The 9,829-nt window shown below is 47.0% G+C and overlaps 1 protein-coding gene across 1 annotated transcript; it reads right to left on the reverse strand.

The window, feature by feature from the left end:
* Positions 1 to 3,957: 3,957 nt before the first annotated feature.
* Positions 3,958 to 9,231, reverse strand: LOC134970363 (uncharacterized). Its single transcript, XM_063946378.1, has 2 exons — positions 7,088 to 9,231; positions 3,958 to 4,324 (listed from the first exon to the last, which is right to left on the reverse strand). Exons 1-2 carry the CDS (start codon positions 8,795 to 8,797, stop codon positions 4,196 to 4,198), a joined length of 1,839 nt encoding a protein of 612 aa, XP_063802448.1. The 5' UTR covers positions 8,798 to 9,231; the 3' UTR covers positions 3,958 to 4,195.
* Positions 9,232 to 9,829: the final 598 nt, after the last annotated feature.

Here is a 9,829-nt window from a genome sequence, read left to right on the forward strand (position 1 = left end):
GCTGTGGGATTAAGAAATCCCGAACTACTCCTTACCACCCACAGGGTAATCCTCAGCCAGAGCGTTTTAACCGCACCCTGCTTGATATGATGGGCACCTTGGACCCCTTGTGCAAGACCCAGTGGAGTCGAAGGATATGTCACCTAGTGCATGCTTATAATTGCACTAAGAATGAATCTACTGGGTACTCCCCATATGAATTGATGTTTGGGCGGGAAGCTCGATTGCCCATAGATGTTTCATTAGGATTTCCCTCCCGGGATGCTAATAGACAAACACATTCCCAGTATATAACTAAATTACGGAAAGAGCTGAGACATGCACATAAGTTAGCTCAGGAAGCTTCAAAAAACGCAGGGATCAAGAATAAAATCAGATATGACCTGCGAGTAAAAGAAAATATATTAGGAATAGGGGATAGAGTGCTAGTACAGCACTTGGGACTTCCTAGACGACAAAAATTAGCTTATAGATGGAAACCTGATCCATATGTGGTAATTGAAAAATTACCTAACATACCAGTGTATAAACTAAGGTCCGAGTCGGGGGAGGGAAAAGTTCTCACCTACCACCGACAGCATCTTTTGCCCATCTCACAAAACCTTCGTCTCCCTAACTCTGTTGAAAATGAGCCACCTTCAAGATGTAGTTGGAAAGATAGTAATAGGTTAAGATCTTCCCCAGGTCAATACCAATCTCCAGACATTACAGCAGCCTCTAATGGGGATACTGAGGACAGGGAACCAGGCCCAGGATATTTTTATTATGATAACAGTATTGATAACTCTATTCCTTTGTTATCTAATTGTAACTCACCTGGGATGGTTGATAACAGCTTTATGGAAAATGATGGTAATATTTCCAGTAATACCCATAATGAGGAAGGTGGGTCCGAATCTGAGTGGGGAATTCGATCAGAAGGGGGTATAGGTGACACTGAGGTTAACCCAAGCATGGATTCTTGTAGGGAATCCAGGATATTAGATGCCGGTGAGGATAACTTGCCTAATTATAGGACATTCAGGGAACGAAGACCTCCTTTAATATTAACTTATCCGGAATTAGGTGAACCTGTATATGTACCTCAAATCATTCACCCAAATATAGTACTTACCTGGCCCTATTTTGGGTATTGAAAGAAGAAAGATAATTGGTGATCTGATTAGATGGGATGGATAAATACATATCACCAGGGGGAGAGTGTAACCTGTTTAATAGTTACTACTGATAGGTTAGAGATAATTCAATATTTATTAATAATATAATAAATGTTTGGAGAATGTATGTATATGTATGTATGTATGTGTATATATATATATATATGTGTGTATGTATATATATATATATATGTATATATTGTGTAAGGGAAATTCTATAATAAATATATGTGGGTCATGTATGTAATATATATGTATTAAAATAAGTATATATGTATATATATTTATCTGTATAAATGAATTGTGAGGGGATAAGTATATATGCTTTATTTGTTAAATTGTACCTATGTAATCAAATTGTCATGAGGTGGTGATTGCGGGATAGTATAGCCTTAGTGGATAAGTGATAGTCTGCAGGGTAGCATAGGATCCGTGGATGGGGTCATTAGATGGTCCGCGCGCCGCTGGAGTAATAAACTGCCGGGCGGGAAAAAAACAGACCCACGAGCTGGGGGAGACATAGCTAACCGCGAGCCTGGGGAAGGAGAGTTGATTGGCGGCGCTATAGGACAGCGCGCGGCTCCGGCGGGAAGGGAGCCGCACGAGCCAGAGATCTGGGGGAGGATAAATAGAGCTCCCCGCCGGCTGTGAGGCAGATTGCTGTTCCCCTAGCTAGTGTATGCGTGCACTCAGATCTCCCTCGGGCCGCTACTAGAGCTGTATGCTGCAAACATACAGCGGCGCCGAAGGGATTGAGTAGCGCTACCCATGCTAGGCTGTACCTCCAGAAAAGGGAGTGAGGGAGTGCGGAGGTGACGCTGCCGCTGGACGGTCAGAGGTTCCGAGGTAGTGTAGCCTCTCCTGGTCGGGCAGTGGCTGGTGGTGGCTGACTGGAGGAGAACGGAAGAGGCAGTCCAGGTGGAGCTGATTGGACCATCCTTCTCCCACACAGTGAAACCCTCAGTCAATTGAACCTCACCGCATTGGGGAGGAGTTGGGGGAGTGTTCTCCAGCAGCAGCAGCTGAATCCCAACTGAACGTGTAAGTGACATAAGACTACACTGCCCGCTGCAGTATACACATGGGACAGTATAATCTCAAGAGGACACTCTGCTTTTAGAATATTTTCATACTGCAGATACCAGTTCATGGTGGCCTAAGTACAACAAGAAAGTGGCTGGAGCTTAATATAGTGACTGAGGGGCATAATAGACTAGAATATCAATTCTTACAGCTAATATAGCCATGACTATTTATATACTGGCTAATCAGTATAGTGACTGATATATGGCATTTCTGAATAACTTACAAAAGCCATTATAGCCCCGGGATAGCAGCAAGGAAGGAGGAATATCATATACTTGAAAGGATGCTAATTGAAAGTGCTAATTATACTATTACTAGAGATATATCCCAGGAACATATAGTGTAATAGAAAGACCATATACTATGGAGGTGTCAAGATAAGATGTTCCTACAGAATGGTAATATATATAGAACCATCAGTAGAATATGATATCACTGAATGGAGGATACAGATGGAATTGTTACATTAGTTTTGGAGAGCCAATGAGTTATTTTTCCCACATAGAAACAAGTAACAAAATACTGTGACTACTACAAGCTAATGCTACAGTGTTTCATGGAAGAATAGATCCTTACAAGTAAATCATCACAACAGTATCCCAGGAACAGTATTTCTAACAGAATCTATGACACTGGAATAAGATTACTATAGTGTTCATCAGCTCTGGTTTAAACAATTTCTGCTACATAAATAACAGAGACTAGCCTACCAGTATCGGTTTACATAATCCGATGATATATGGAATATTTGTTTTATGGTATGGGCCCTTTGTGCACATTATTTTAACGAGTACCCGGGTAACTCATATTTAATTGGACACAAGGGAAAGTTTTTTTTGTATTGCATGCACCCTACTATGTATAGGATGAGCAGTAATATGTAAATATGTATACAAATATATATATATATATATAAGGTAGTTATGATCCCCCTGACAGTTTATTAATGTAGAAGACTTTTAGTTTATATATATAATTAAAAGTACATTACTTACCGTTATCTGTGTTGTTTGAATTGGATCCCGGACATCTGGAAAAGAAGAAAGGTACAATATAAAATGTAATGAGTAAGTGATTTGAACACTATTACACCTACATATCATTAAGAAGGTTTACCCAGGCGAACCTTATAATAATTAGCTTGGGTGGAGGCACATACACTTAGTAACCATCCCTTTATGAAATACTGAATAGTATTTTATTAAATAAGTAAGAGGGAAGGAGGGTTACAATAACACAGGTGGGGAGCAGGGTATACTGTAGCTCTGGTACAGAATAGAGTGAGCATAGCACAGGTGGAGAGCAGGGTGTAGCTCTGGTGCAGAATAGAGTGAGTGTGAGGATACCGGGTGACCTGGGTATCCTGGGGTTCAGGGATCACACTGTGGAGCCAGTTATAATGAAAATCAAGGTGATCTTTATTCAGGGAGACCCAGAAATCCAGTGAACAGCAAGCAGGGTTATACTAATAATGTCCACTCAGAGTTCAGCAAAGTCCTTACCAGCTGCTGTATATCTCCTCCAGTCCTGGGCAGTAATGACAGCTGTAGCAGGGCACACAGAGTGGCTGGTCACTGATGACACTGAGAGGGGACGACACCCCAACCTCCAGTGAGTCTAGCTGTGCACCATCACCTCCACACACACACAGTCTCCTTCTCCCAGCCACTTCCTCTCCCCACAATTCCCCCTTGCTGGTTTCTTCTCTCTCCTCCTTTCTGATTGGTGGATCATGCTGTCAGTCTTTCCAGAGGGGAAGGAGGAGGGCTTTTCTAAAAGAAACACTCCCCTGCTGTATGCTTCTGGGATACTTCCTGTGTGTGACTTCTGCAGACTGAGGGCTTCAATTTAAGAACTCAGAACTTGGGCCATAGGATTAACTCTTTCCTTTTTAACATGAAAGCATGTCCTAGACATCCCTTTCCCTGGTCTCCTCACATACCTCCCCCTTCTTAAATCGAGGAGACAGGCATGATGCCAATGTTGGAGTCCTGACTGTTGTCTCGGCCCGAAGGTCTGCGAAGTCTGGCATTTGTTTCCTCACGTCTGGATAACCCGTCAGCATTGTGATGGTCTCGTCCCTTTTTGTGAGAAATAGAAAAGTTGAAACCTTGTAACGCCAAACTCCACCTCAACAACCTCCCATTTTCCCCTGAGGTTCTGTTTAGCCAATTTAACGGGTTATGGTCAGTAATAACAGTGAATTCTTTACCATAGAGATAAGGTTGTAGTTTCTTTAAGGCCCAGACTATGGCTAGACACTCCTTCTCAATAGTGGCATAGGCTATCTCTCGGTCAGCTAGCTTACGAGATAGATACACAATTGGGTGTTCCCTACCATCTTCTCCCACCTGGCACAACACTGCCCCAAGTCCACACCCCGAAGCGTCTGTCTGCACAATAAACTTTTTATGGTAGTCAGGGGCAGCCAACACTGGGGCTCGAGTCAGCGTGTCTTTTAAGATGGTGAAGGCTTGCTCACACTCAACAGTCCATTCGATCTTCCGAGCATATCTCTTTTTGGTCAAGTCCGTTAGGGCCTTGGCCACGGTGCTGTAATGTGGTATAAATTTTCTGTAATAGCCAGCAACCCCAAGGAAGGCCCGCACTTGCTTCTGGTTGACAGGTCGGGGCCAGTTGACAATAGCCTCCACCTTTGCCGGTTCTGGTCTAATAGATCCTCCTCCAACCCGATGTCCTAGGTACTGAACCTCAGCCATCCCCATCTGACATTTATCTGGGCGTATGGTGAGCCCGGCCTGTCTGATCCTTTTGAGCACTTCTGCCACATGAGTTAAATGGTCTGCCCAGGTATGGCTGAAGATGGCGATATCATCGAGGTAGGCTTGTGCAAAGTCTTGACATCCCTCCAGTAGGTCATTCACCATTCGCTGGAATGTGGCAGGGGCGTTCTTCATCCCGAAAGGCATGGTAGTACACTCAAAGAGTCCTATGGGTGTGATGAAGGCAGAACGCTCCTGGGCTTCTTTGGTAAGTGGGATTTGCCAGTAACCCTTGCTTAAGTCCAGCGTTGAGACGAACTTGGCCCCTCCAATCCGGTCCAGTAGCTCGTCAATACGGGGCATAGGGTAAGCATCAGTTATGGTTACTTCATTCAATTTGCGATAGTCCACGCAAAACCGTGTAGTCCCATCTTTCTTGGGAACCAACACGACCCCAGCGGCCCATGGGCTTTTAGATGGCACAATGACCCCCAAAGCTAGCATCTCTTTGATCTCAGTCTTCACCTGTCTCATAACATCTGGGGTCATTCGGTAAGCGACTTGTCGGATGGGCTTACTGTTCCCAGTGTCCACATGGTGAGTGGTCAGGTGAGTTCGACCAGGTTGACATGAAAACTGGGCTTGTTCAGCCTCTAAGATCCTCTGCATCTCTTGCTGCTGTGCCGTATTCAATTGTAGTCCCACCTGGACTGATTCCACTCCCTTATTCTCTTTAGCAGCTCCCAAAAGGTCAGGCAATGGATCAGTTTCTGGTGTCTCCATCGGAGGGCAACATACCATCATGGCCGCTACTTGACGATCTCTATAAGCTTTAATTCTATTTATATGGAAGGTGCGTAGGCGCTTCCCTCCCTTATCCAGGGCGATCACATAATTGACCGGTCCGGTACGCCTTACCACTGTATACGGTCCATCCCAGGTGGCTTGCAGTTTGTTTCTACGCACCGGGATAAGCACCATGACCTTTTGCCCTGGATTCAACTCACGGTCTTGAGCGTGGGCATCGTACCATTCCCTTTGTTTCTCTTGTGATTCCCGGAGATGCTCTTGGGTTAACTGTAGCAATCTTCTCATCCGATTCCGCATGTTCTCTACATATTGTAAAATGGGCTGCTGGTGTTCTTGGAAAGTTCCCTCCCAACTCTCTTTGACCAGGTCTAGGGGCCCCCGCACTTTCCGGCCGTACAGAAGTTCAAACGGGGAATATCCGGTAGATGCTTGTGGAACTTCCCGATAAGCAAATAGAAGCTGTTGCAGGGCTCTCTCCCAGTCCCTCCCCTCGGACTGTACGTAAGCTTGTAGGAGTCTTTTCAGCGTTCCATTGAATCTTTCACATAGTCCATTGGTCTGCGGATGATAAGGGGTGGTCCGAAGAGGCCGAACCCCCCACTTTTCCCACAGGGTTTGCATTAGTTCACCTTGGAATTGAGGCCCTTGGTCTGTGACGACTTCCTGTGGATACCCGACCCGACTGAATATGTCCGTCAGTGCTTGCGCAACATGTTCCGTGTCAATGGATGACAGGGCCACGGCTTCAGGGTAACGTGTCGTAAAGTCCACCAGTGTCAAGATGTACTTCTTGCCCGTGTGACTGGGAATAGCTAATGGTCCAACTAGGTCTATGGCAACACGGGCAAATGGCTCCCCTATAATAGGTAATGGGTGCAGAAAAGCTTTCTGTTGGGGCTTTCCCAGTCTCTGACAGGTATCACAGGTGTCCCGATACTGCTTAACGTCTCTAGAAATCCGTGGCCAGAAGAAATTCCGCAACAGTCGGGCCAATGTTTTCCGGGTGCCAAAATGGCCAGCTGCAGGGATGTCGTGGGCAAGAGCTAGTAATTGTGCTCTGTATTGTGTAGGTACCACCAACTGTTTAGTAGGCATGACTGCTTCCTGTCCGGGCCGAGGGATGACCACTCGGTACAGTAATTCCTCTTCCCACACTATCTTACTTCTATCAGCTGTTTCCAACCCCAGTTCGGCTGCACTCCTCAATTTGCTCAGGGAGGGGTCAGTCCGTTGGGCCTGTCGGAACTCACTCCGGTCCACCTCCCCCAAGTCTACCTCTAAAGTACTGGACAATGAACTAGAGTCACTCACCATTGTCTGGGTAGGCTGATTCTGGACCATATCTGTAGCCTGGGTCACCTCTCTTCGTGTTTGGCTTCTGGTTACCACCTGGACGAAGCGTGTCACTAGTCCTTGTCCCAGATCATTCCCGAGGATTACCTTGGCTGGTAGCCCCTTGAGTACTCCGACTTCCACGATTCCTTGGTCAGCTCCCCAGTCCAGATGTATCTTGGCAACAGGAATATCGGCCTGTTGTCCCCCGGCAGTGGCAATTCGCACATACTGTCCAGGTATCACCTGGGAGGCAGGAATCAGGTCTGGCTCAATCAACGTAAGTGAGGCCCCAGAGTCTCGTAGGCCCTGTACCTGCTGGTTCTCCACTATCACAGTCTGTAGGTGCCCTCGCATATTCCAGGGAGTCGCCTTCTCCTCCCCCAGAACCAAGTCAACAATATACACCCCACCCATCATCCCATCCATATCTGACTGGACGACCTCTTCACCATACTCCTCCGTGGGGTAACATACCACAGAGACTGGAGCCGGTCTAGCCCCAGGGAATGGCCCTCTTGTGCGTGGACAGTCCCTAAGCACGTGTCCTGGTTGATTGCAGCGATAACACTTCCGAGGTTCTGGGTTAGCCACTCTGAATCTGGGTGGCTGATAAGTGATGTTTTTGATAGGGCATCCTTTATTACTATCTTTGACTTGCGGTTCTTTATCAGAGAGCTTCTCCACTCGTGGGTTTCTTGTACCGCCTGCTGCACTGAAGATTCTCCATTGCGGACGATTGGCTATATATTCATCAGCCCATTCCGCAGCTTGTTCAGGTGTACTGGGCTTCCTGTCTGCGACCCACTCCCGTACCTCTGGTGCCATCTTAATCATTAGCTGTTCTACCACAATTAAGTTGACAATCTGCTCCACAGTGGAGGCCTGTCTTCCTTCAAGCCATTTCCCACAGGCTTGCCGTAGCTGACTAGCAAACTCTTGGTAGGAATCAGTTCCACCTTTATTCAGTGTCCTGAATTTAAGACGATAAGATTCTGCAGTTATCTGGAACTTAGCAAGCAATGCTTTCTTTATAAAGGCATAGACTCCACATTCCTGGGGGGTTAGGGCCCGATAGGCTTCCAGAGCCCTGCCAGTGAGACTTGGCCCCAAGTACTTTGGCCAGTCAGCTGGCTCTATTCCATGCACCCCCATGAGATTTTCAAAGATCTGGAGGTGAGTGTCAATGTCTGTTTCATTTTCCCGAAATGTGGGAACATCCTTAAATCCCAAGCGTCGCTTCTCTTGTTCAAAACTTCGGGGGGACTCCGGAATTCCACTGCCAGCAGGAATTTGTACTCCTAGTATAGCTTGGATCACTCCAGCTCTCTCCTGTGGGGTCGCACCTTCGCCTAGCGCCCCCAGCAAGCTCTGCAGTATGGCAGGAGTGGCATCGGTCAACTCTGGTAACTTATTGGATGAATTACTACCAATGCCTGTTGGTCCCTCTTCATCATCACTCAGGTGGTCAGGATCCTCTGGGTGCCCCCGATCCCACTCCAACAACCGAAGTACCAGAGTTTCCCTGGTCTCAGTCCCATCATAAGTAATTCCCTTCATCCTGCAAAATCCTTGTAGGTGAGGTTTCCGAGCTGTACGGTAAAACTTCTCCTGCTCTCTCATTGCATTCTCCCCTTGACTGCTGGCCACAACTGCTGGCTGACTCTCCATGCTGATACTTTTGTGCATTAGCTCCCTGGAAACTCTCTCCCTGGAAACACTACAGGAACTGTGTGATATCCCACCGCTGCCGCCAAATGTGAGGATACCGGGTGACCTGGGTATCCTGGGGTTCAGGGATCACACTGTGGAGCCAGTTATAATGAAAATCAAGGTGATCTTTATTCAGGGAGACCCAGAAATCCAGTGAACAGCAAGCAGGGTTATACTAATAATGTCCACTCAGAGTTCAGCAAAGTCCTTACCAGCTGCTGTATATCTCCTCCAGTCCTGGGCAGTAATGACAGCTGTAGCAGGGCACACAGAGTGGCTGGTCACTGATGACACTGAGAGGGGACGACACCCCAACCTCCAGTGAGTCTAGCTGTGCACCATCACCTCCACACACACACAGTCTCCTTCTCCCAGCCACTTCCTCTCCCCACAATTCCCCCTTGCTGGTTTCTTCTCTCTCCTCCTTTCTGATTGGTGGATCATGCTGTCAGTCTTTCCAGAGGGGAAGGAGGAGGGCTTTTCTAAAAGAAACACTCCCCTGCTGTATGCTTCTGGGATACTTCCTGTGTGTGACTTCTGCAGACTGAGGGCTTCAATTTAAGAACTCAGAACTTGGGCCATAGGATTAACTCTTTCCTTTTTAACATGAAAGCATGTCCTAGACATCCCTTTCCCTGGTCTCCTCACAGTGAGCATAGCACAGGTGGGGAGCAGGGTGTAGCTCTGGTACAGCACAGAGTGAGCATGGCACAGGTGGAGAGCAGGGTGTAGGTCTGGTACAGAATAGAGTAAGCATAGCACAGGTGGAAAGCAGGGTGTAGCTGTGGTACAGAATAGAGTGAGCACAGCACAGGTGGGGAGCAGGGTGTAGCTCTGGTGCAGCATAAAGTGTGCATAGCACAGGTGGGGAGCAGGGTGTAGCTCTGGTGCAGCATAGAGTGAGCATAGCACAGGTGAGGAGCAGGGTGTAGCTCTGGTACAGAATAGAGTAAGCATAGCACAGGTGGAGAGCAGGGTGTAGCTCTGGTACAGAATAAAGTGAGCACA

This window comes from Pseudophryne corroboree, chromosome 11 (assembly GCF_028390025.1).
Source record: "Pseudophryne corroboree isolate aPseCor3 chromosome 11, aPseCor3.hap2, whole genome shotgun sequence".
In the NCBI taxonomy this organism is placed as follows: Eukaryota; Metazoa; Chordata; class Amphibia; order Anura; family Myobatrachidae; genus Pseudophryne; species Pseudophryne corroboree.